The sequence below is a fragment of the Palaemon carinicauda genome, chromosome 14 (genome assembly GCF_036898095.1).
Source record: "Palaemon carinicauda isolate YSFRI2023 chromosome 14, ASM3689809v2, whole genome shotgun sequence".
Taxonomy (NCBI): Eukaryota; Metazoa; Arthropoda; class Malacostraca; order Decapoda; family Palaemonidae; genus Palaemon; species Palaemon carinicauda.
Window position 1 is genome coordinate 37,932,080 of NC_090738.1, and position 27,910 is coordinate 37,959,989.

Genomic DNA, 27,910 nt, shown 5'->3' on the forward strand with positions numbered 1-27,910 from the left:
AAACTTAGCCGGTGATCATATAAGCTGCAACTCTGTTGCTCGACAGAAAAACCTACGGTCAAAATACGCCAGCGATCGCTATGCAGGTGGGGGTGTACATCAACAGCGCCATCTGTCGAGCAGGTACTTAGTACTCCAAGTAAACAAAGAACCAATTTTCTCTCTGTCGGGCTACCGGCAAGACCTACTAATACGCTGTTACTAACTGGATTTGTTTTCACAACTATTTGGTGAAGTACACTATTCTAGTTTTGAGCTTTCGCTATGCAGGGGTTTTATCTTCATCTCAAAACTTGAACTCGTTTTGGATAGATTTAATTATGGTGACAAAGAGAGTATGGACTCTCTTTCACTTTTAAATGGCCGATCCTTCCCTTAGACGGAAGTGTGTTTAGCTTTTTAGTAATTTTGCTTAACACGTTATAGATCTATATATTTTATATCTCTCCGCCTTTATTAGGCCTCTTCGATTAACTTTCCATTTATTATAAACATATAAATAAATTTTTATGTTTTGTTTATATGCGACCTTTCCTGATAGTAGGCGGTCCTAACTTGGAACCGAAGTTAATCAACGTTGAGCCCGTTATATCGTATTTAGCCTTTAAAGAATTTAAAACTTTTTAAATTTAATGTTTTATGAAAGAATTTCTTTGATAGTCTTCGTACTGTTTTCAAAGATGAACTAACGTTTAGTTTTTTAGACTACGCAGTTGTTGACGTTCAGGACGTTCAACATGCGCTCTATCGTTACGATAGAGAGAGAGTGTATCACGGTTTCACTTTGCAGTAAGAGTAAATCGATTCTGACGTTTCGTTCATTCTTTCTTAGCTTAAATGTTTTAAATTATAAATTAAAGGAACTTTTTATTTGGAAAACCTTTCAGTTTTTTCCTTTAGTCAAATAACATGTTTTTTGACGATATATAATTGGGCTCTTCTCTTAGGTGCGAAATCAAGAGAGAAAGAGAGAGAGAGATAGAGACGGAGGGAGAGAGAGGAGAAAAAACGTTCCGTTCAAGCGGGTAACGTTGTTCTCGTGTTACTCTCCTCCCTAGTCGCTGTACGGGGAAGAAGGTAAAACGTTTCTAGGGTTTTATTCTTGTCCCCAGGCTATGTGCGGTGAGAGATTGTAAACGTAGTTTATTTGAACTAGTGTTTAGTCTCTTTCCCAGCCACTGAATTCTTTATCTTTATATATGTTTTCTGTTTTTTGCTAGTATTAATGAGCTGCATTATACGACTGTTTTCGCAATTACTACCTTTTAATGAAGGGTAGAATTGCGTGTTTCAGGTAGAAATCAGTAAAAGTTTCGATTTCAGTGAAATAAGTGCAAAACAGAAAATCGAAGTGATAAAGTGATATGCGCAAAGTGTTACAGTGTTGCGTCCGAGGGTTCGTCTGTTCGTGCCTGTCGTTCACCTAGTCCGGGACCTCTTGCAAGCTCCCAAGCCCAGGGGAGAAGTAATGTCGAACGACTTATGGGTTCGTCAGGCCTTGATCAACGAACAGACGTTTCCCTCCGTGGTTTCGGGCGTACAGTATCTACCCAAGATCGCCCCACCCACACAAAGACGAGAGAGCCCATTTATTTCTCGTCTGCGGAAGAGGTTTCTCGTAAGAAACCATGGACCAAGGTCTCGCAGCTTATTAAGCGCAAGTCGGTCCCTTCCGCGCAAGTCCAACGGCCCAGTTGTAGCCACTGGGTCAGTTCGGACTCGCTGCAGTCTTCCGACGACTGCTCACCTCCTAAGAGAGGCAAAGCGGTACCGCATCAGGCAGTCACACCTTCTGTTGCCGCACCTGCTCCTGTAGACCCTAAGTGGTCTTTGCTGCAGACCATGCAGTCTCAGTTAACGTCATTGATGCGGGACTTTCGTGCGGAGAAGGTTGACACTGCACCAACCTCTAGCCTACAACCAACACGGTTGTGCGTTCTGTGGACGCTGAGGCGACCTTCTGCCGCACTCCAGCTGAGAGAGTCCCGCCACCCATGCGTTCCAGTGTACCCTGCCAGCCGCATGTTGACGTTTCAGTAACGCACGGAACCTTCCGTTGACGTTCGCGAGGTACAACAACAGTCTAAGTTGTTTTGTTTTGACGCGGTGCGTCAACCTCCGCATTCTAGAGTTGTTTTGACTGCTCAGTATAGACAGTCAAAGCAGTCTCGAGTGAACACTGTATGTCCTCACGCACCTGTTGTGGTTGACAGTTCAGTTGTTGACAGTTCACAGACTGTCAAGCAGTTACATGACGTTGCCTTCTGGTCTGCTACTAATGCACCAGTGCTGTATGTCCTCACGCACCTGTTGTGGTTGACAGTTCAGTTGTTGACAGTTCACAGACTGTCAAGCAGTTACATGACGTTGCCTTCTGGTCTGCTACTAATGCACCAGTGAGAGACTCGCTGAGATAACCTAGCTTTTATCGGACAAGGTTCCTGTAGATGAGAAAGTGCTGTTCTCCCTCCTACTGATATTCCCTTGAGGACTCTGTCATTTGGAGAGGAGCCTTAAGCTGCTTAGCCTCCTATGGACTTTAATTAAATCATGATGATTTTTTAAGGATCTTCGTCCGGATCTTGTAACTGCTGCTCCTCGTTCGCCTAAACGTCAGAACTTACACTAGGCCTAGCTACTTCGAAGCCGTTGTTTTTAAGCTAGTGCTCTCTCGCTCTCCTAGAGAGCGTTACGTTGGCTAGGCGACTGGTTTTTGCACCAGGAGGAGTTTTAGGGATACAGCCTTTGATTTCCCTTCTTTTAAACTGGCTTATAGAGCGAGAGTCTGATAGGACACGAGAGAAGTTCTCGGCTTGGGAGTTCATGCCTCTGCCCAGATAGACTTCTCAATTCTGGTAGACTCGCCCTGGCGCCTAGCCAGGAGACGCTCCAAGTTGTTTACAGGTCAACTTCTCATCTTTTGTCGAGCCTTTGAAGTTTTGCTGTACTATTATGTCACACATAACAAGGCTTTCAGGGATGGTAAATGGTTCCGCCTCAGTCGCTAACCCCGTCTGTTGCCACACCTGCTCCCGTAGACCCTAAATGGGCTTTGCTGCAAGACATGCAGTCCAAGCTTGCGTCCTTGATAGAGGACTTAAATGCGGAGAAGAACCTTCTGGCCAACAACCTTCCAACTGGTTGGTTGTGCGCCCTGTTGATGCTGAGGTAACCTACTCGCGTCTGCCAGTTGAGGTGGTTCCTCCTTCTGGCCAACAACCTTCCAACCGGTCGGTTGTGCGCCCTGTTGACGCTGAGGTAACCTACTCGCGTCTGCCAGTTGAGGTGGTTCCTCCACCGATGCGACCCAGTGTGGGTTGCCAGTCGCACGTTGACGTTAAGCGACGCTCGGAGGTGGTTGTTGACGTTCAGGACGTTCAACAACCAGCAGAGGTGACTTGTTGTGACGCAGTGCGTCAACCTCAGCAACCCGGTAGGGTGTTGACTGCACAACCCAGACAGTCTAGACAGTTTCGGGTTGACGCTGTACTTCCTCGCGCACCCATGGTTGTTGACAGTTCACAGACTGTGCAGCAGTGCCATGATATTGCGTCCGGCTCCGTCACGCATCCACCAGTGCGACTGGATTCAGCGAGTCAGACGTTGCCCACTCCGTTGCCGTTTCCCCATCAGTTTCGGATGAGGAACCCTCTGATGAGGACGTTGCTGAACAAGACGATCAGCCCCCAGCCCTGCTATCCATCCAGAAGATGCTGAAGAAGGAACGCTGCCCTGTCAGGCTGTGGATGAGTCTGGTAGGGACACTGTCATCCGTGGATCATTTGTGTCACTAGGAAGACTACACCTCCGTCCTCTTCTATGCCATCTAGCTTTTCACTGGAAAAAGGACAAGACGCTAGAAGCGGTCTCGATCCCGGTTTCCGGAAAGATAAAGTCTTGTCTGACTTGGTGAAAGGACTATATCAACCTTAGAGAGGGTCTTCCCCTGACTGTTCAGACTCCCAACCACGTTCTCTTCTCGGACGCATCGGACGTAGGCTGGGGTGCGACATTAGACGGTAGGGAATGCTCGGGATTATGGAACTCGAGTCAAAGGACAATGCATTTCAACTGCAAGGAGCTACTGGCAGTACGTCTGACCTGGAAAAGCTTCAGGTCTCTCCTTCAAGGCAAAGTGGTGGAGGTGAACTCGGACAACACCACGGCTTTAGCGTACATCTCCAAGCAAGGAGGGACCTACTCTCTGACATTGTACGAGATCGCAAGGGACCTCCTCACCTGGTCAAAAGGTCTAGACATATCACTAGTAACGAGGTTCATCCAAGGCAACTTGAATGTCATGGCAGATTGTCTCATTCGGAAGGGACTAATAATTCCAACAGAATGGACCCTCCACAAGGATGTATGCAAGAGACTTTGGGCCACCTGGGGCCAGCCAACCATAGATCTCTTCGCAACCTCGATGACCAAGAGGCTCCCAATATTTTGCTCACCAATCCCGGACCCAGCAGCAGTTCATATAGATGCCTTTCTACTAGATTGGTCACATCTAGATCTATATGCATTCCCTCCGTTCAAGATTGTCAACAAGGTACTGCAGAAGTTCGCCTCTCACGAAGGGACAAGGTTGACGCTAGTTGCTTCCCTCTGGCCCGCGAGAGAATGGCTCACCGAGGTACTTCGATGGCTAGTAGACGTTCCCAGAACACTTCCCCTAAGGGTGGACCTTCTACGTCAGCCACGCGTAAAGAAGGTACACCAAGGCCTTCACGCTCTTCGTCTGACTGCCTTCAGACTATCGAAAGACTCTCGAGAGCTAGAGGCTTTTCGAAGGAGGCAGCCAGAGCGATTGCTAGAGCAAGGAGAACATCCACCCTTAGAGTCTACCAATCGAAGTGGGAAATCTTCCGAAACTGGTGCAAGTCAGTATCCGTATCCTCGACCAGTACCTCTGTAACTCAAATAGCTGACTTTCTCTTATATCTGAGGAAAGAACGATCTCTTTCAGCTCCCACTATCAAGGGTTACAGAAGCATGTTGGCATCAGTCTTCCATCACAGAGGCTTAGATCTTTCCAACAATAAAGATCTACAGGACCTCCTTAAGTCTTTTGAGACCACGAAGGAGCGTCGTTTGGTTACACCTGGTTGGAATTTAGACGTGGTACTAAGATTCCTTATGTCAGACAGGTTCGAACCGCTACAATCAGCCTCCCTGAAAGATCTCACCTTAAAGACTCTTTTCCTGATATGCTTAGCCACAGCTAAAAGAGTCAGTGAGATTCATGCCTTCAGCAAGAACATCGGATTCTCATCCGAAACGGCTACATGTTCTACAACTTGGTTTTCTAGCCAAACACGAGCTGCCTTCTCGGCCTTGACCAATATCGTTCGATATTCCAAACTTATCGTATGGTTGGAAATGAACTAGAAAGAGTCTTATGTCCTGTAAGAGCTCTTAAGTTCTATTTAAAAACCTTTACGAGGCCCGTCTGAAGCTTTATGGTGTTCAGTTAAGAATCCATCTTTGCCTATGTCAAAGAATGCTTTATCCTATTTTATCAGACTGTTAATACGAGAAGCTCATTCCCATCTGAATGAGGAAGACCAAGCTTTGCTGAAGGTAAGGACACACGAAGTTAGAGCTGTCGCAACTTCCGTGGCCTTTAAACAAAATAGATCTCTGCAAAGTATAATCGACGCAACCTATTGGAAAAGCAAATCAGTGTTCGCGTCTTTTTATCTTAAGAATGTCCAGTCTCTTTACGAGAACTGCTACACTCTGGGACCATTCGTAGCAACGAGTGCAGTAGTGGGTGAGGGCTCAACCACTACAATTCCCTAATTCCATAACCTTTTTAATCTTTCTCTTGAAATGTTTTATTATTGTTTTTGGGTTGTCCGGAAGGCTAAGAAGCCTTTCGCATCCTACTTGATTTGGCGGGTGGTCAAAGTCATTTCTTGAGAAGCGCCTAGATTAGAGGTTTTGATGAGGTCCTGTTGTATGGGTTGCAACCCTTGATACTTCAGATCCTAGGGGTCGCTCAGCATCCTAAGAGGATCGCGAGGCTCCGTAAGGAAGACGTACTTAAAAAGGCAGAGTAATTGTTCAAGTCGACTTCCTTACCAGGTACTTATTTATTTTATGTTTGTTATTTTGAATAACTGCTAAAATGAAATACAAAATACTTAGCTCATAATAATGTAAACATGTAATGCTGGTCTCTACCCACCCCCCTGGGTGTGAATCAGCTTATATGATCACCGGCTAAGTTTAATATTGAAAAATGTTATTTTTATTAATAAAATAAATTTTTTAATATACTTACCCGGTGATCATATATTAAAGGACCCTCCCTTCCTCCCCAATAGAGACCCAGTGGACCGAGGAGAAAATTGGTTCTTTGTTTACTTGGAGTACTAAGTACCTGCTCGACAGATGGCGCTGTTGATGTACACCCCCACCTGCATAGCGATCGCTGGCGTATTTTGACCGTAGGTTTTTCTGTCGAGCAACAGAGTTGCAGCTTATATGATCACCGGGTAAGTATATTCAAAAATTTATTTTATTAATAAAAATAACATATTATAGAGTTTTTTGTTATCAGATAGGAATTTCTTACACAGTATTCATGCAAAAGTACAAACCATTGTTCAACAAATATGTTTCATAAATGGCTATACCACTTGAAGTTAAAACAATTTCCTTTCTTAAATTAAGCCATTGAGCTTCCTCATTGTTAGGGATTTTCCTATGTACCCACTGCTGTAGTGCTGTTACTCTTTACTTGGATGAAAGTGCCATTGTTTTGTTATCCATTATACTGTACTATGCATTTGTTCATATAATGCTAAAGCCTTTTTTTTCTCAGTAAAGGAACTGTGGCAAGTATGGCTACCCAAAGCAAAAACCAACAATAATAATTTAAATCTATTGCATTGCGCACCTTACTATGTGGGGCCTCATTTTTGGGGTGTGGATTTTTGTGTTTTAATGTCATTTTTTTGGTGTAGATTTTCATGTTTCAATGTTACTTGGGTATGTCTTCCTTTAGTATTTTACTGATACAGTAGTAGAACCTCGGGTTACAAGTAAATTTAAATATAAGCAAAGTGGAATACTGTACAAGCATAAATTTTTAATAGCATTTCTATTTGGTTAAGGTGGGGGCCAGTAAGCCAACATACAGGGGTCATATGGAGAAAAATGCAAAATCTTGAAAAAAATTCAAAAAGCTTTATTTGCCAATGGAAAATGGATACACAAAATATTTGTCAAAATTCCTCTTACTTTCATAGTTATGGGATAATTAGTAAAAGTAACTCGTTAGACCAAAAATGTTATTCCGTACAAGAAAATTTAGTATTTCTTGAGTTTTCATAAATTTTGATACTTTTATATACTGCAGAGTATTAATATCAAATAAATTGTGAGCAATGGCAACTCTAGACATTCCTAGAGTCTTGAAGACAGAATGTGCTTAGCACTTCACTTTAGTGCGAGCTGAAATCTTGGAGGAGAGAATACACATTTGAGTTTAACTCTGACTTGTTCCAACACAGAGACTTACCTCGAACTACTTTCTTAGGAGGTACCTGGAATCTCCTCTCAACCGACCAGAGTTTTGTGTAGTTTACCTTACTTCTGTTTTCTGTGAGGATCACCCCGGGCGGAAGGATACGTGCCCTGAAGCTAACCCCGAGTCGGGCCACATGCTAGCTTGGGTCTCGACCCTCAGTAAGTTCTCTGGTCGCGTCGTGATATCATCTCGATGCTCTCCTTATCTCAGTGCGATCCTTTGTGTCCCCGACTCTTGTGTCCCACGTGGTCCGCTGTACTTTCCCTTGTGCTCTCGCGTGTTCACTTGTTTTCCCTTGTGCTTTCCCTTGAGTTTTTAAAGTGTTTACTTGCCCTTGTTATCCTTTCCCGCTGCGTTCCTGTGTCTTGGGGTATTGTGCTAGTGCGGTATGGAGCATCCCCGCTGTTGTCCTTGGCCTAAGGCTGGGAAGTCGTGTGGTGCGTTCTTGTCTAAGCCTGAGGTGGACCCGCACTCCCTTTGCTCTTCGTGCAGGGGTAGAGTTTGCTCTTCTTCGGACACGTGTCCGGAGTGTGTGTCGTGGAGTGAGGTGCACTGGGTGAGGTTTGGAATGAAGAAGAAGTCGTCATCTAAACGTTCGCCCAGGAAGACCAGCATTTCTTCGCCCGCGACGTCTACGGGAGAGAAGTCTGACAGGGTTCCTTCTTCATCCCCTACCCAGAGTAGGGGACGAGGTAAGTTCGTTGCAGGAAGAAACCAATGGTTCTTCCCCAGGAGTCGTGTCTTTGGGATTCTGGGGTTGCTGATCCTTTACAGGCAAGGGGGGGGAGCCTGAAAGTTTACTTAGTGAGGGTCCGCAAGACGATGCCCTTGTGCTTGGGGGGCACGTCCTCTTCGGACGACCCTATGTGGAATAAAGATGTCCCTGTGTCTTCACCAGCTTCTAGGATTTATGTTTCAGGCACCTCCGCAGCTGAAGGAGCCCCAGGAAAAGAAGATTCACCGTTGGAAGATCCCCTCGGATGGGGCCCCCCAAGAACTCCCTGTAGGTCGCCTTTGAGGGGGGAGGACGGCCTTGGGTCCTGGTTCCAGAATGTAGATCGTCCGACCTCTCTCCCAGCCCCTCTATCGGCGGTTCCCGACGTCTTCCTTCAGCCTTCGACATCTGGAACCCAGAAAATTGTGAAACCGGCCGAGCCCGCCTCTCGGATCTGTTACTAGGAGTCGTCGGAGTCTTCGGCGGCAGGTTCATCGTTGTCGTCGGAGGAAGAGGCGTGGAGAAGACATCATCGAAGGAGGGACAGGTCCAGGAGACGGCGCTCCCCCTCGAGGTCCCGTTCTAGGTCACGACATGGGAGGAAGCGGTCAAGGTCCCCTAGGAGGAAAGCCAGGAAGAGCAGTTCGCCGAAGGAGCAATGGGTCCTCATTCCCCGCAGTAAGCTCGCGGACTTTACTACTCTCCCGAGCACTGCGGGTTGGCTTCCCGGAGTCAGTCCTCCTAGAAGGGCCTCCACCAGCCATAGAGTTGACTCTCGCAAAGACCCAAGGGGCTCTTCGGACAGGCGTAAGGCCTCGAAACAGACGTCTCAACCCGCCCAGCAGAGGGAGTCGCCTTTTCGGACGGGCAGCCTCGTCGAGTTGCTCGACCGAGCGATATAGAGGGACGGCTTCCTCCGTTGGGCAAACCCACGGAAGCCTCGCCCCCCTTGAAGAAAGACAAACGGAGGACGGAGGTTCTTGCTGCCTCCGCAATGCCCATCCTCAGACCACAACCTAGTACGTAGGCCCCCGTCGGTACGGTTCCTCAACCTCAGACGGATGCCTGGCGGTCTAGCCTTAATAGACTAATGGAGGAACCCGTTCAACAGAAGCCCTCCTTAGCCCTACCTGTGGCCAGAGATGTGAGGCTTGGCCGTGCTCACATGGACAAGGTTGTGGCACGAAACGCTGAAGGTTCCAAAGCTCAGAGTTCCTCCAAGTTACTCCAGGGGTTGAAGTCCCAAAGCAAGTATTATTGGATGGAAGGACAGCCACAGGGAGCCAGCAAATTGGAAGACTCCCTAGAAGTATTAGGTCAGGGGGCTTTGGAGGACAGAGCTTCTTCAGCACCTATCTATTTTTCTCAATCGGAGGTGACGATGATGGAGGAGATGTCCTAGGACCTTGTCAACGTCGCCTCTTGGTTAGACTGGTGGGCCTCGACACTAGTAGGCATCCAGGCTTCCCCCGACCCTGCAGTTCCGTCCAATCAAGCACTGTTGAAGGAACTTATCAGCTCCGGGGGGCGGGCCTTGAAGTTCCTAACGTTTCAGTCTCTAGCGTTATCTGCCCACTGGGTCCTGTGAAGAAGAGACACAGTCTTGAGTAAATTGTCCAGGCGTATGCCGGACAGGGAGGCGAGGACGTTGAGGAACCTTTCTGTGTGGAAGGAAGTGAGCATTCCCAGACCTCATGCCATGAGGAGGCCCACTTACAGAAGGCCTCCATCTGATGGACCGTCGACGTCTCGAGCCTCCCCTAACCAGGTAAGAAGTGAAGCCCCAGCGTCCCTGTGGTCTCAGCCTTCGCAGCCCTCCCGCAGGATCGCTCCCACAGCCCCAGCCTCGTTTAGAACAGCTCACTCAGCTTCCAGGAGAGGGCGTTCAGGTCGCTCCTCCAGAAGGAGGTAGGGTGAGAGGCCCCCCACTCCTGGCCAAGCCTCAGGTAGGGGGATGCCTCAAACAATTTTGGCAAGCATGGAAGAATCACGGAGCAGAACCCTGGACGGTAACAGTGTTGAAAGAGGGGTACAGGCTTCCGTTCCTGGCAGATCCACCACCTCTTATCCCAGCAAGTCAGGCGGAGTGGTTAGCCCCCAAGGACCCCTTGAAGAGGGAAGCCTTGCAAGAAGAAGTCTCCACTATGTTAACGAAAGGGGCAATGGAAACGGTTCTACAACCGGGTCCAGGGTTCTACAGCCGCCTCTTCCTGGTGGAGAAAGCGACGGGAGGTTGGAGACCAGTCATAGATCTGTCAGCCCTCAACAAGTTTGTGTGCAAGATCGACTTCAAGATGGACACCCCGAAGTCGGTCCTGTAGTCCTTGAGAGAAGGAGACTTCATGATATCCTTAGATCTTAAGGACGCCTATTTCTAGATCACTATTCACCCCTCCAGCAAAAAGTACCTTCGGGTGAAGTGGGATACCCAGATCTTGCAATTCAAGACTTTGCTTCGGCCTTTCAACAGCGCCCCAAATTTTCACGAGAATCTTCATGACTGTCTCCGTATGGGCTCACGAACGAGAAATTTGTCTGATTCGCTACCTGGACGACTGGTTGCTCCTTTCTTCCTCAGAGGCAGTTTTGAAGGAGCAAGACTTGAAGCTACTGCAATTCTGCAAAGTTCTGGGTATCACCATCAACCTGGAGAAGTCGCACCTGTCTCCCTCCACCAGGATGACGTACTTGGGGATAGTTCTAGACTCCCGACTAGTGAGTGTCTTTCCATCAGAGGAAAGGCTGAACAACCTGGACCAGGTCCTCCATCCCTTTCTATCAGGACAGCCCAGGAGAGCGAAGGATTGGCAGAGATTGATGGGCCATCTAGTATCATTGGAGAAGCTGGTTCCCAAGGGAGAATGAAACTCAGGACCATCCAATGGAACCTGAAGGGACTCTGGAACCAAGTAGATTCTCCCTACGAAATAGTTCCTGTTCTTCCAGAGACGAGGCAATCCCTGGAGTGGTGGCAGGACCGGACAAACACCCTCGAGGGGATGGGAGCTCACCTTCTCGGGAAGTCAGCAAGGGGCTCTTGGACGGAGGTGGAAAAGACTCAGCATATCAACGTCCTGGAGATGAGGGCCGTTCAGAAAGCGTGCCTTCAGTTCGTCGGTCTTCTAAGGGGAAACACAGTGGCGTTAATGTGCGACAACACCACAGTGGTAGCCTACATAAAGAAGCAAGGCGGTCTAAAATCGAAGGAGTTGTGCGATCTCACATTGGAGATTCTGGATTGGGCCGAGTCAGAAAAAGTCGTAATAACAGCAAGATTCATTCTGGGAAAGAGGAATGTCCTAGCCGACGGACTCAGCAGAATGGGCCAGGTGGTGAGGACCGAATGGTCCCTTCACCCAGAAGTAACAAGACTCATCATCCAAATGTGGGGTTCGCCGGTGATGGACCTCTTCGCAACCAGACTGAACGCACAACTCCTCGTATTCTGTTCTCCTGTCCCAGACCCAAAGGCGGCATTGGAAGACGCCTTTCAACACAGGTGGGACAATCTCGACGTATATGCCTTCCCTCCCTTCGCATTGATCAGGCAAGTGCTCAACAGAGTAAGGACGGCTCACAACCTAAGGATGACTTTGGTAGCGCCTTGGTGACCGGAGAGGGAATGGTTCGCGGATCTAAAAGAGCTAGCGTGCCTTCCCCCGTGGTCTCTGCCAGACAGACCAGATCTCCTGAGGCAGCCACACTTCCAAAGATTCCACGACAACCCCCGATCTCAGGGCCTTCACGCGTGGAGGTTATCCAGCGGCTCCCGAGGAAAGAAGGTTATTCGGCAGGAACAGCTGAAAGAATGTCTCGTTATCTGAGGCACTCATCGGCAGCGGTGTACCAGGCAAAATGGGCCACTTTCATGAAATGGTGCGCCTCCAGAAACATCAAGCCCCTAGGAGCCTCGATTCCGGACATTGCGGATTTCCTCGTACACCTCAGGGACGTGGTGGGCATGTCAATCCCAGCCATCAAGGGAGTCCGTGCAGCGTTAGGCCAAGTTTTCCTCCTGAAAGGCTTTGACCTGGGTTCCTTTAGGCACATCTCTATGCTCATCAGGAGCTTTGAGCAAACCTGTCCTCCCCATGCCTCCAGGGTACCGCAATGGGATGTGGCTAGAGTTCTGAAAATGCCGAGTGAGCCACTATTTGAACCTTTGAAGGACATAGTAGATAGAAATCTCACTCTCAAGACGGTCTTCTTGTTGGCTTTGGCTTCAGCTAAGAGAGTGGGCGAGATCCATGGTTTGTCCTACGAAGTCTCGCATACAAGAGGTTGGCGTGAGATCTTCAAGTTTGTTCCTTCATTTGTGGCTAAAACACAAAATCCAGCTGTCTGGGATCCAAAATTCGAGGGGTTCACTGTTCCAGCAATTCTTCGGTCAGGTAATCCGGAAGATTTGGAGTTGTGTCCAGTCAGAGCCGTAAGGGAATATCTGGAGAGGGCTGCCAGTCTCCGGCCTGGTATCAAGAACCTCTTCGTCTCCACGGGCACGGTGAGGACGCCGGTCTCCAAGAATACCATCTCCTTTTGGCTTAGACAGGTGATCATCAAGGCCTATAGTAGTGCCGGTCTTCCCCTACCAGGTAATCCCAGACCACATGACATTAGGGGCATAAGTACCTCTCTTGCCTTTGAGAGAAACATGGCAGTAGCGCAGATCCTCAGAGTAGGCACCTGGTTGAACCAATCTACATTCACAGCCCACTACCTCAAGGAATGTTCTAGGAAGTCTCTAGACGGGTTCTATATTGGGACAGTCATCTCCGCGCTCCAAGCGATTTAACGGACAAAGCCCCAGGTATAATCGCGGGTATCAAGACCAAAAAGACAGGTTCGTTTTCCCTTTTCCCCTTGTCTTCTCTTTTCTCTTCTTTCCCTGGAGGTTTGACCATTTAGAGACTGCACAAGACATGACTTCACAGCTTCGTCATTGAACACAACAGCAAGAAATTTTTTAAGGGTGAGTACTTAGACACTAGCATGAGCTCTTTGTGTAGTTTTTCCTACGGTTCGTTTTCCGACAACCTTTGGAACCTAGTCTCCTATCTAGGTTCACGGCCGTTCTGCTTAGTTGGGTCTAGGTCAGGTAGACACTCCCACCTCCTAAAGTGTAAGTCTCCTAAGAAAGTAGTTCAAGGTAAGTCTCTGTGTTGGAACAAATCACAAGTTTTTAGTAATTTGTATTTTTCGTAACATACTTACCGAGAACTACTTTCGGGTAATGGCCCTCCCTTCCTTCCCCGAGTGCCTTACTGACCCTTAGGTATTTTTAGCTTCCAGGAGAGGCAAGGAAAAGGTGGGCGGAATATTTTGAAAGTTTGCTGAATGTTGAGGATAATAGGGAGGCAGATATAATTGCTGTTCCAGGTGTTGAGGTGCCAGTGATGGGAGATGAGAATGAGAGAGAGATTACAATAGATGAAGTGAGGAGAGCACTAGATGAAACGAGAGTAGGAAAAGCATCTGGTATGGATGGTGTGAAAGCTGAGATGTTGAAGGAAGGGGGTGTGACTGTACTTGAATGGTTGGTGAGATTGTTTAATATGTGTTTTGTGTTGTCAATGGTACCAGTAGATTGGGTTTGTGCATGTATTGTACCACTATATAAGGGTAAGGGAGATGTGCATAAGTGTTGTAATTCAAGAGGTATTAGTTTGTTGAGTGTAGTTGGAAAAGTGTATGGTAGAGTATTGATTAATAGGATTAAGGATAAAACAGAGAATGCAATCTTGGAAGTACAGGGTGGTTTTAGAAGAGGTAGGGGTTGTATGAATCAGATTTTTGCAGTCAGGCAGATATGCGAGAAATATTTAGCAAAAGGTAAGGAGGTGTATGTTGCGTTTATGGATCTGGAGAAAGCATATGATAGAGTTGATAGGGAAGCAATGTGGAATGTGATGAGGTTATATGGAGTTGGTGGAAGGTTGTTGCAAGCAGTGAAAAGTTTCTACAAAGGTAGTAAAGCATGTGTTAGAATAGGAAATGAAGTGAGTGATTGGTTTCCGGTGAGAGTGGGGCTGAGACAGGGATGTGTGATGTCGCCGTGGTTGTTTAACTTGTATGTTGATGGAGTGGTGAGAGAGGTGAATGCTCGAGTGCTTGGACGAGGATTAAAACTGGTAGACGAGAATGACCATGAATGGGAGGTAAATCAGTTGTTGTTTGCAGATGACACTGTACTGGTTGCAGACACAGAAGAGAAGCTTGACCGACTAGTGACAGAATTTGGAAGGGTGTGTGAGAGAAGGAAGTTGAGAGTTAATGTGGGTAAGAGTAAGGTTATGAGATGTACGAGAAGGGAAGGTGGTGCAAGGTTGAATGTCATGTTGAATGGAGAGTTACTTGAGGAGGTGGATCAGTTTAAGTACTTGGGGTCTATTGTTGCAGCAAATGGTGGAGTGGAAGCAGACGTACGTCAGAGAGTGAATGAAGGTTGCAAAGTGTTGGGGGCAGTTAAGGGAGTAGTAAAAAATAGAGGGTTGGGCATGAATGTAAAGAGAGTTCTATATGAGAAAGTGATTGTACCAACTGTGATGTATGGATTGGAGTTGTGGGGAATGAAAGTGATGGAGAGACAGAAATTGAATGTGTTTGAGATGAAGTGTCTAAGGAGTATGGCTGGTGTATCTCGAGTAGATAGGGTTAGGAACGAAGTGGTGAGGGAGAGAACGGGTGTAAGAAATGAATTAGCGGCTAGAGTGGATATGAATGTGTTGAGGTGGTTTGGCCATGTTGAGAGAATGGAAAATGGTTGTCTGCTAAAGAAGGTGATGAATGCAAGAGTTGATGGGAGAAGTACAAGAGGAAGGCCAAGGTTTGGGTGGATGGATGGTGTGAAGAAAGCTCTGGGTGATAGGAGGATAGATGTGAGAGGCAAGAGAGCGTGCTAGAAATAGGAATGAATGGTGAGCGATTGTGACGCAGTTCCAGTAGGCCCTGCTGCTTCCTCCGGTGCCTTAGATGACCGCGGAGGTAGCAGCAGTAGGGGAGTCAGCATTATGAAGCTTCATCTGTGGTGGAAATGTGGGAGGTTGGGCTGTGGCACCCTAGCAGTACCAGCTGAACTCGGTTGAGTCCCTGATTAGGCTGAAGGAACATAGAGAGTAGAGGTCCCCTTTTTGTTTTGTTTCATTGTTGGTGTTGGCTACCCCCCAAAATTGGGGGAAGTGCTTTGGTATATGGATGGATGGAAGAACTTACTGAGGGTCGCGACCCAAGCTAGCATGTGGCCTGACTCGGGGTTAGCCTCGGCACGTATCCTTCCGCCCAGGGTGATCCTCTCAGAAAACGAAAGTAGGGTAAACTACACAAAACTCTGGTCGGTTGAGAGGAGATTCCAGGTACCTCCTAAGAAAGTAGTTCTCGGTAAATATGTTAGGAAAAATACAAATTACTAAGAATTTTTGATATTCCCTTTATTTTACGTCTATTTTTCTTTGGTTTGGCAAAAATTTCATCGCGCTAAAGAGGAAAAGACAATCAAAACATCTCAGCATTGATAATGTTTCTTTAACTTTGTATGTTTCTTTTGAAATTTTAGGTGTGATTCTCGACAGCAAATTTACTTTTGAGAAACACTTTAGGTTTGTCTCTTCTTCAGTTGCATAAAAAATAGCTTATTGAGAAAGCCTTATAAGATTTTCGGTGATCAATCTATTCCGAAGAAGTGTTTTAATTCTTTCATTCTGTGATTCAAGTATTGTTCTCCTGTCTAGTTTTCAGCTGCTGATTCTCATTTTAATTTGTTGGACAGGAACTTAAAGTCTACTAAATTTCTTTTTCTTGATCTAAATATTAATCTCTGGCACCTTTGATCAATTAGTTCATTATGCTTGTTGCATAAGATTTTTCATAATTCTAACCATCCTTTACATTCAGAACTTCCGTACAGTACCATCCTGTTCGTAACACTAGGTATGCAGTTAGATCTAATAGTCATGCCTTCACCATAATGAGGCTCAATACTACACAGTATTCTAGGAGTTTTATTCCAGCTGTGACCAAGTTGTGGAATGATCTTCCTAATTGGGTGGTTGAATCAGTAGAACTTCAAACTTGCAGCAAATGTTTTTATGTTAAACAGGCAGACATAAGTCTCTTTTTATAGTTTTATATATGAAAGATGTTTTAATGTTGTTACTGTTCTTAAAATATTTTATTTTAATTGTTCATTTCTTCCCATATATGTTACTCGTTTCCTTATTTCCTTTCCTTACTGGGTTATTTTTCCCTGTTGTAGCCCTTGGGCTTATAGCATCCTGATTTTGTAACTATGTTATAGTTTAGCTAATAATAATAATAGTAATAATGATAATAATATTAGTGGAGTTAACAAAGAACAGAGAGAATATAGGAAAAGGCATTGAGGAAGCTCAAGCCTAAAGACAATGGGTGAAGGTATCTTCATTTCTGATTTTTATAGTATTAATACCAATAAAATGAAAAGAACAAAATTCATAATTATCATGATTTATTAATGTTCTCTTTGTAAAAATGCAAAACTTATGAATTTGACCTCTTGACTTTCCCTTGCTTTTATGTCTGATTATCTTTGTTTTGGCAAGAATTTCATGATGACAAAGAGGAAAAGACAATCAATACATCTCGCTAACATTCAGGAGAAGAAATTACGCTCTAATATTTGCGCTATACCAGTGATATTAGTGGAGTTAGTAAAGGAGAGAGAGGGAATTGGAATAGACATGGGGCAACCAGGAGCCTAAAGAAACACGATATTGGGTAAAGGAAACTTCATTTATGATTAGATTATGATGAATAACACAGTTTTGGTGTATTAATACCCAAAACTAAATAATCATGATTTATTAAAATTGTCTCTGTAAAGATATGAAGAAAAACTTTGAACAGCCATATCCCAAAATTATACTTATTGTTCTTCACGTTTTATCTTCTCCCTTACTTTTAAAGGTATACTGCAGTTTGAAGAGGAAGACTATAGATACAATCTCTTGAATGGCTACTTGAGTAGTCATGGTTCACAACACCTTGACGATCCCCAGTCATTGGTGACCCTGTTAGCAAAAGCCAATGAAGATATTGAGTGCTGGTTGGAAACCACAAACTTGAAGAGAGTCGTGTAACAGTCCTATCTCCGTAGTTTAATCTATTCACGGATGCTTTAAAGGAGGGCTGGGGAACCCATATAGACCATCGGAATGTATTAGGGGTGTGGTCAGACCTGGACCCTCAAAACCCCACGAACATTCTAGAGTTAATGGCGTTGTGGCTGGCCTTACAGAAATTTTGCCCCCTTCTAAAAGGCCCCTCGTTGGTGTTGATGAGTGATAACGCCTCCACATTGGCCTACATTTGCAAATGAGGAGAAACCATGCCCATCAATTGTGCCACCTAGCAATCAGGACCATCAAGGGGCCAAAGAACACTCAATAATCCTAACAGCCCAATTCATTATTATTATTATTATTATTATTATTATTATTATTATTATTATTATTATTATTATTATTATTATTAGCTATGCTATAACCGTAGTTGGAAAAGCAGGATGCTTTAAGCCCAAGGGCTCCAACAGGGAAAAATAGCCCAGTGAAGGAGGGAAACAAGGAAATAAACAAACTACAAGAGAAGTAGTAAACAATGAAAATAGTATATTTTAAGAGCAGTAATTAGATCTTTCATATGTAAACTATAAAAACTTGAAAAAAAAAAACAAGTGGATGAGAAAACATAAAGTATGCCCAAGTTTATCCTCAAGCAAGAGAACTCTAATCCAGGACAATAGAAGGTCATGGTACAGAGGCTATGGTAATACTCAAGACTAGAGAACAATGGTTTGACTTTGGAGTGTTTTCTCCTAGAAGAGCTGCTTACCATAGATAAAGAGTCTATACTACACTTACCAAGAGGAAAGTAGCCACTGAACAATTAAAGTTTAATAGTTAACCCATTGAGCGAAGAATTGTCTGGTAATCACAGTGTTGTTAGGTGTATGAGGACAGAGGAGAATGTGGATAGAATGGGCTAGACAAAATGAGCCGTAACCGGAGAGGGAACCGATGGAGTACTGTCTGGCCAGTCAAAAGAACCCAAGAAACCTCTAGCGGTAGTATCTCAATGGATGGCTGGTGCCCTGGCCAACCTACTACTTGAAAAAAAAAAAAACACTGGCAGACAAACTGAGCCAAAAGACACAGATAGTTAGCTCAGAATGGTCTTTTATTTCCTCAGATAGCGACGGGGATCCTGACTGTGGGGTTGCCAGACAATAAACCTCTTTGCCACGTCCCTCAACAAGCAGCTCCCTGTCTACTGCTCACCGGTCCGAGATGTAGCAGCAGCGGTTGAGAACGCATTTCAGCATCCATGGACCGATGTCAACGCCTACACTTTTAACTCCATTTTTCCTTCCAAGAAGGGTACTAAACAAGGTTCTTATACCCTTGCACAGTATCTCAAAATGAAGTTACGACTTGTAGCTTTAATGTGGCCTCACATGGAGTGGTACACAGACCTCCTACTCCTGTTAGCAGGGCTGCTGAGGGAACTTTCTCCATGTCCCAACCTACTATACCAACCACACATCAGACAATTTACCACCTTGCCATCATGTTGGGTCAGGTTACACCACGTGAAGGTTATCCGGCATCTCCTCTCACAGAAACTTTTCTCGAGACAGCACAACTAGCACCTCTGCAAATCCTTGTCTGCAGTCTTTTATCAGGCCAAGCGGGCCATCTTCTGTTGTTGGTGTCATGGAAAGGGTATCTATCCTCTCGGAACCCCTGTACCAGTAGGCGCTGATTTTTTCTTTACCTCCTTAAGGAGAAACTTTACTTTTTCCAGTGAAAGGATATTGCTCAGCCTTGAGCCAAGTCTTTAGACTTGATGGGTTAGACATTTCTTCTTTGTAGGACCTCTCTATGCTCAAATGGAGCTTGGATCAATTTTTCCCTTCAGTCAAGGTGATCAGGAACACGGTCAAAGTCTTACGTTCCCTGAAGATGACACCTTACGAACCTTTGAAACAGGTATCAGATAGGGATCTAACTCTAAAGACAGTGTTTCTTTTCGCTTTGGCCTCTGCCAAACGAATTAGCGAACTTTGTAGGCTCTCCTTCAACATCACCCGTTCTAGAGGTGGAGGGAGGTCTCTCTTGGCTTCATCCCTAAGTGTGTTGCCAAAACCCAAAATCTGTATTCTAACTATCCAAAGTTTCTGTCATTTCAGGTTGCAAGTCTCCGAGAAGTAACTGAGGATCCTGATCAATTATTACTCTGTCCTTTAAGGGGGTTGAGAGCTTACTTCAAACACACCAGATCTGATAGACTTCATCTGCAATATCTTTTTGTTAGTACTGGAAGAAACTTAAAAGTGGTCACCAAGAACATCACTACCTTTTGGTTGAGGGAAGTAATTTCACGTTCCCTTTCCTCTCTGGCTGAAACTGGAGTATCAATAAAGGTTTACAACATTAGAGCTATCAGTATCTCTTTAACCTTTTCATGCAACTTTTTTGTAGTAAAGGCTCTTCAGACGGCAGTCTGGGTGGAAATGTCAGACGACCTTCACTGCCCATTACCTGCAGGATGTCACCCAGAGGTCCATGAAAACCTTTACTCTTTGACCTTTTGTGGCTACTCAGCAAATGGTTTAGCTACCTCAGTTCCCTTGCAGGACAAGTAGCTTTGGATCGATGGTAGAGGTTACGAGTAAATCTGGGTTGAAAGTGAGGAATGACTGACCTCTTTCATTTTTCTGTCAATCTTCCTCTCTCATGTTGTGGCACAGTATCGGGAGCCTCGCCAGCTGGGCTCCTTCTGAAGAGAGGCAAGATCACCAAGCTACTTAATGATTGTGCTAAGGGTCTTTTTTTTCCCCCAAACTCCTTTCAAGGAGTGTGCTGTATCCAAGCAAACAAACTGATCCATAATATATCCTTGCCATCATGTTGGGTCAGGTTACACCACAGGTTTATGCCTAACTAGTACTTTAAACACAGGCTGTGTTCCAGCCTTTTTCCAAGTTGGTTCACAAGGTGTAAGGAGCTCTGACTCTTTGGCCTGAAGGCAAAAATCTTTGACTTCATGGTAAAGTTCCAGCCTGTGTAAAGGAGACTTCCTCTCTCCTAAGGATGAATCTCCTATAGTAAAGGACAAGGGTTTGTATTATCATGTAAGAGCAGATGACAGATTTTAAAAGTTATTTTTATTTTTCTTAACTATGCAAACCTGTCTTTTGCCCACTATCACCACTTCGAAAGAAGTCTTGACTGTTGTTAAAGTGCTTGGTATCACTGGTGGCTGGACGGGTTAGGCGGCTACCTCCTAGCAGCTGGCCAGTGAACTACCGGCTGGTATGTTTACACCTCGATAAATATTTTAACTGCCATGTTCCATCTTTCTCTGTTTTTATCTCTTAAAGTAAAGGACTCGAGTTTGTGTTAGGAAAAATACAAATTATGTTCAAAATTTGTCATATTTTATGTAAATATCCAACCATAAATTTCAAGTCTGGTAGAATTTTAACAATACTGTACCAATTTAACCAGTCATTAAATTTTACCAAGTTATAGTTTAGTATGTAAAATATAATTATTCATTAGAACCATTCCTGTAGGTCAGCCCATTGATAGTTGAAACTTAACTTATGATCTATCCAACTTTTAATTTCAATATTCAGAAAATAGTTCAAGTAGTGCTATAATTCTTAATTAAATCAAAAGCTCAAGTTTTTAATCTTGATAATTTCAAGTTAGGCAAATACAGCTGAAAAGGTGAAAATAGTTATTGCCTTCTGAAATAAGTGTTGTGTAAATATATTTAGAGGCTTTTTGTATGACCTACTAAGAAATATTCAAAATTTGATATTATATTTATTGTTATGTAATCACTTGAGGACCATTGGACATATTTTACATCTAATTTTTCTGCTCTCTTCAGTACAGTTGGATGGACATGCCAGTTTTGGTCTCTAATATTATTTACCCATATAAAAATTTTATAAAATATTGTACTGTATATAGTATTATAAACCATTGGAAATTTATTCAATTATAGAACAATAAATGATGTAAAGTTACATAACCATTGTGCTCAAATTAGTCAGTAAAATGTCAAAGAAAAGAGCCTGAGTCTGTAGTGCCAATCATTTGGTGGGGTTGACGCTTGAAGGGTTAGGTATGAAACTTGTTTAACCAAGAGTGCCCTTCTCCCTGTACCTCTTGATTGGCACACACTTTACATTACAAAGCAGTAGGATGAATGGTTGGTATTTTTAGGTAAAAGTTATAACTTCATCCATTGTTTTCTGCCTATTTGATTATATTTTTGCATAATGAGGACTTGTGATATGTTATGTTTACAGTATTTTGTTTCTAATGGTTAATATAAAAAGTAAAATTCCTATTAACAGATGCATTGTTGGCAAATGATGAACAACTCCGTGATTTTCTAACTGTTGCAACCCAAGACAAGGAAGCTGATGCGCCATCACGGTTTGTTATGCGGACACCATTGGGGAACCTGATTTATCTCTCTTCTGCAGAAGCTAAAATTATAGGACTTGATTGTAAAGATACATTTCTAGATAATCAAAGAAAGATTTATGCCTTTTACAAGAATAATAATAAAAAAATGCCTTCAGAACCGGGTAAAGTTAAATTGATACCAAGAAATGCTGACATCAAAGATTATATAAGTTGCAATATCCCTAAAGAGGTAAAGCAAGCAGCAGCAGCATCCAAACTCCTTAAACTCAAGCCTATACCTTTAGGTAAAGAGGGATTGACATCTGAAAATGTACTGGGACCAACAAATGTGAATGTTGAAAAATATGACAGTTACAGTGCTAATACAGAGATGTCTGAATTAGTTCAAATAAAATATAAGGCGGTTAACCCAGTCATAATCGATGAATTTTTTCAAGGAGATCAACGTTTTATGCGAATTAAAATAGAGTCGGAAATTTCAGGGAAAGGTATTTGTGATATTCCAATATATCCTTTAAATAATTTTAAGTGTCCATATTGTAATAAGTTTTATAGAACAAAAGACCACATAATATCACACATTAGAATACATACGGGGGAACGTCCATATCCCTGTGATGTTTGTGGCAAGCGATATCGCCAGAGAATTGACATAATTCGTCACATGCGTATTCACACAGGAGAAAGGCCTTTTACTTGTGGGATGTGCAATGCTTCATTTAACCAAAAAACTAATTTAAGATCACACATGCGTATTCATACTGGTGAACGTCCTGTTCAGTGCAAAGTTTGTGGGAAAGCTTTTTCTCGTAACACTCATCTGAAACAACATTTGAAAGTGCATACAGGAGAAAAGCCGTATAAGTGCAAGGAGTGTGGTCGAATGTTTCGTTTCAAGTCTGGTCTTCAAGCTCATGAGCGCATTCATTCAGGAGTAAAGCCTTATGCTTGTGGGGTTTGTGGGCGTGGATTTACACAAATAGTTGGTTTGATTAGACATGAGCGAACACACACAGGAGAAAAGCCTTTCCGATGTATAAATTGTGGGAAGTCATTTAATGATCTGGAATCTCTTCAGTTACATAGCAAAAAGCACACTGATGACCGTCCACATACTTGTGAATTGTGTAAAAAGACTTTTATTGAACCTGCATCCCTTAGATCTCACATCAAGAAGTATCACAATAATACATTGTTCTGTGGAATTTGCCACAGAGAGGATTTCAAATCCCGTATTGACCTACGAGAACACATGAGAGAACATGAAAGGGAAAATTGGAAGGAAACAGAAGATGGTGATCTTGTACCATCTTTAGTTTCTAGAGGTAACGGTTATGTTAGTCTAGATGATGATATTGATGAATCAGACAATGCTATATTGGGGATTGACACCAACCTTGTAGAACCAGACCAAGTAGGGAATGAAATGGAACAAACAAATGAATTAAGTGTTGTTTATCCAGAGGAGATACAAGTTGAAGTTGAATTAGATCCTGATAATCCCTTAGATTTTGATGATGGAGATGACAGTGAATATGAGGAACATAATCTTCTTATGGAAAGTGATGATCCTTTGGCTTGTTAAAAGGCAGTAATCGCTTTGCTTAACAGAAAACTATTTTCCAATAATATTAGTTGGGAGTGATTTCAGACTACTAAAATATTGTTATAAATGATTTATATTAGGTATGGAGTTTGAAGATCCAGGTTTTATGTGTCAAGTTTCTCGAAGAAGTATTGTAATCTCTTCCAATATTAGTTTTTAAGTTTCTCCACATAAATTTCTCTACTCATTAAAACTGTTCCTGAGATAAATACAATTGGTTTAGGTTTCAGGGATTTTGTATTAATATATTTTGCTGTATTTATTTGTAATGTTTGTATTGGATCATGTGTAGCTTTTATGTATACTGTAGAATTTAAATGTTTGTCTTTAAAATGTCCTTTTCTTTGTACTCTGTTACTCTACATCATTTTTCAGAAAGGCTTTATTCAAATACATTAAGTACCTGTATATACTCTTCTGTAACTAGCTGTGTGATTTAATGGTTTTGTTTTTTTCTTATATATATTTTGAAACTTCATTGCCTTTTGGAGTTTGTGTAAAAAACTGGGTTTTAGTTGACTTGGCATGATATTAAATTAATCTTTACCAATTAGTATTATATTTAGATGTTCTTATGTCTATGATATATTATTAGAAATATTTGTTCATCAGTATTCTGCTTGTAAATTCATATAGACGAAACCCAACATAAAAAGTTTATGAAGGTGATAATTCTATCCCTGGTTGTAGATGTATGGCATCATAATACTGTACCTACCATCATATTGACATCTATCTCAATAGTACAGTAGATTTGATTAATAATCCATAATCCATACCTTATTTACAGGGGTTTTAATTTTTTCAAATTTCAGAATGTTGATTGAGTGTGTATATTAACCTGTACATTGTGTTAGGAATAGTTTTACTGTTGTTGCTTAGGTTTCTGTAATGGCCATAACTTATAATTGCCCAACTTCGACATTGATATTTCCTCATATGGTTTTGGTCTTGCCCCATGCACTAATTTCAGAGGGATCTGCTATTGCATAACATTAAAAGTTGAGTAAGCTTAACCTTCAATGCACTGTAAATTAGGACGATTTCTCTGGAGATGTTTCAGGAGTCGCCCATTGTATGAAAACAGACCTAGTTTTGAAAAGTCAACGGCAAAGGAAAGCTTGTCTTTATACAATCCATAAGGAAACTACAGGTTAGTGTTTTGTAAACACACTATGCATAATTAAAGAAGAAATGGAATGTTTTGTGGGTGATGTTTGAAATAAGTCCAACTAAGAAAATTTGTTATAGAAAAGAAAATCTACTAGGTTTCACTAATGCTGTTAATAAGACAAAGAAAATTTATTATAGAAAAGAAATACTATTAGGTTTTACTAATGCAGTTAATAATTGGTCAAAGTTGTTAAAATTAGACTTTAATGGCTAATGAATTATTGTGAATTAAAGGTGCATTAAGATATTTTCAGTTAAGGTAACTCTTTTTCTCACATGCTAGACTATTCCCTTTACTTTCGTGTCTGATCTTCAACAGATTAGCTGTGTGCTTTTGGTGACCTTGAGCTTTGCGTTAGTACGTGCATTACCTTTTTTTATTGATGTAATTAATCTTGATTGCCTGTGCTGGGATTTTTATACCATAAATATCGATTTGGCATTAATGTTAAAATGTTTAGACCAAGGATGTTGATAAAGCAGGCAAATTAGCCATAAGGACCAGCTCAAATATAAAAATTTTTTCGTTGATATATTATTTTCTAAAAGCTGTCATACTAGATAAATAGCAGACGTGATGGAACAATGAATCTGGCAATGATAAATTTCAACATTGAATATAAAGTTTGATTGTGGGGTATTAAAAAACAATGCCACGTTGATTTGGGATTATCCCATCTTTGATTTGATCTCACTTTTGACTTATGGATATTTAATGAATAACCAACATAACCCAATTCCAGATGGCAGGCAGTGTAGAACAGTACAGTACTTGTGTTTGTTCAGTTTTGAAGCCGCAACTTGTGTAATTTAGGAAACAAACCCTTCAAAATAATTTTTTCAGAATCTTCAACATTTTCAATTTATTCAATCATTAAGATTTTAAGGAGTGGCATTATATTAAGAAGGATGTAATAAATTAAGAACAAACCTTTTGAACCTGTCATATAAGAATCAAGATTGGTGACTCAGAGGTTTGGTAAGATATATAACATTTTTAATTCGGTGGTCTGAACTATGTTTTAATGATTAAGTTAACCATGTTTGCTTAACTTTTAGATACTCTGCTGAATTTTTAAAAACTCTGTTTGCTGAATTTTTAAGTACTTAATTTCATTAGTATTGTTAATTTCCACTGCATTTATAAAGCTTATCTTTACAAGAATTTATCTTCGAGATTTCTAATCTTTTTTAGAAACACCTTATCCATTTGGCAGGGAATAATATCAAGAATTTGTCATTTGATCCCAGTGCAAGATTTTTTTTTTCTTAGTGTGTCAGTATTACGGAAGATAGAGCTTTGTCTTGAGAGACTTAACATTTTGTATTTCTGTTTCTCAGATGTTTTATATGATTCAGATAAAGCTGTGACCCAAATTTTTAGGCATGCGTCATTATTGGGAACTTGAGAGTACAGTCAGACCATAGCATTTATGGGTTGCTATTCATGAATGCGATTATTTGCGGGAAGGCACATTATGGTCGCTGTAACAATAATAGTATTGAAAATGGTAGTTAAAGTAATGAATCTTAATTTTTCCATACATACAAACTTATTTATCTTAACTTGTAGCGTCTTTCCATTCTGTTTTTGGCTCACATTTCTGCATAACAGACTAAAGCAAAGGGAATTAACCTATAGGTGAGACAAGAGCTGCCAACTGTTACACTAACTGCTATTGGTATTGTATTTCCAATCATAATTACATTTGTAAACCGTTATAGGTATGAAGCAAAAAAAGTTCAGAAATATTTATATTGTTGGCTGTAATTGGGAATTCAAATGCAAATCATGTGAAAGATAGTGTAAAAGTGTTTTTTGTACTGATAGAAAAAGATTTAAGGTTGAGATTATTGTAAAAGTTATTCTCAACGTTTAATGATATGAATGAGCCAGAAATTGTATGTAATACTGTAGTTTATAGTTATTTGTAATGATTCTAAAGCAGAATATGCCTTACGATTATTAACACCTTTAAGATAATGTGCCTTTTGTGTGCCTTATATTTATCGTTTAAGGAGTTACTATGCTAAGGTGTTTGTTATTACTTTTTCAGATATTGATTTGAATTAACTTTTCTCTAAGTACCATGATGTATATAGATTTTGGACTTATCACCTCCTCTTCATATATATATATATATATATATATATATATATATATATATATATATATATCCAGTTATAGTTACAGTGAGTCAAATACCTGACAGATAAGAAAATTTATACTGTATTTGCACAATGTAACCGTGAAAACTTTAGTAATTCAATTAGACCATTGAATTATTGTGACTGAAGGAATTTACATTTCAGAGTAGAAAATTGTAGGTAAGAATAACACTATTATTAAATAAGAAAGTTTAAACCATGATATAGAAAAAATCAGCTCAAATTTCACTCGTAATTGCACAAACTGAAAGTCATACTTTTATAAGTTGGAGAGGAGAGTCATGGCAAAACATTGTGCAGGTTATAATTTCTCATTTTTATTCCCCTGCATTCAGGCTCTTGTAAAAAGGTTTGCAGAAATTACCATTGCAAAGTTGATTTTGTGGTTGATAGTAAAATTCAAGTTGTTCACTTGTTATATCTTGAAATTTACAATTTTTTTTTCTGGAATTGTTTTTCATTATAAGTGATTTAGATTTCAATAATATTGTTTGAGTATTGACAGATGTCTATTTAAAAAAACTAATCATGGCAAGCTAAAGTATTTCTAATGTAGCTCAATCTAGTTCAAGAGGAGTATTAACCATTTCCTCTTAGAGCCCACAAATGTTCCTACATGTATGTACTGTATACCTCCACTTAAAAATTTAGGTTATATCTTCAGTATCGCTTGAACGGCCCTTGAATCACTCACAAGTGAATTGGTTAATGACAGGTGCTGCAAAGGAGAAACCTCGCCCACTAGCTTGCCACTGGATAGCCACCTTTGTCTTTTGCCCTTCTCTCGCAACTAATGAATTTTTTCTGTTAGTCGTTTGTGATGAATTTTTTTAAAAAGTGGAGGCGCACTGAAAGATAGGCATGTGGTAAGATGAATTTTGTTCCTATGAGGATACAAACCTTTGAATCTCCATGAGTTACACTACAAACTTTCAAAACTCCATGTGTTATGTATATTTTGAGTGTTCTCACTCATCTGATTAGGAAGACGATGAACTCAGAATGTAACTTTACTCACATTGTAGTTTCTCTGCCTAGTGAGATAATTACCTGATTCAGACTTGAGTGTTTCCTATACCTGCATATATGATAGTAAAAATTACTCGTCTGATGGGCACACCTGGTGCCAACACTGATCCCTGTATAGTGTAGTGTCAGTAAGTGTACCTAGTGCTCCCTTGTGACAAAAATTGCAGTGTAATGATTTGTATTGCTGCAGAGGAATCTTT

General features: G+C 42.0%; 1 protein-coding gene across 1 annotated transcript in view; it reads left to right on the plus strand.

Moving 5' to 3' along the window:
- LOC137653524 (uncharacterized) overlaps window positions 1-26,496 on the plus strand; it is a 68,957-nt gene extending 42,461 nt beyond the window's left edge. Inside the window, exon 3 of the mRNA XM_068386988.1 lies at window positions 21,658-26,496. Within this exon, the coding sequence (XP_068243089.1) occupies window positions 21,658-23,318 (1,661 nt within the window). The 3' untranslated portion in view covers window positions 23,319-26,496. The remainder of the gene's footprint in view (window positions 1-21,657) is intronic.
- The last annotated feature ends 1,414 nt before the right edge of the window (window positions 26,497-27,910 follow it).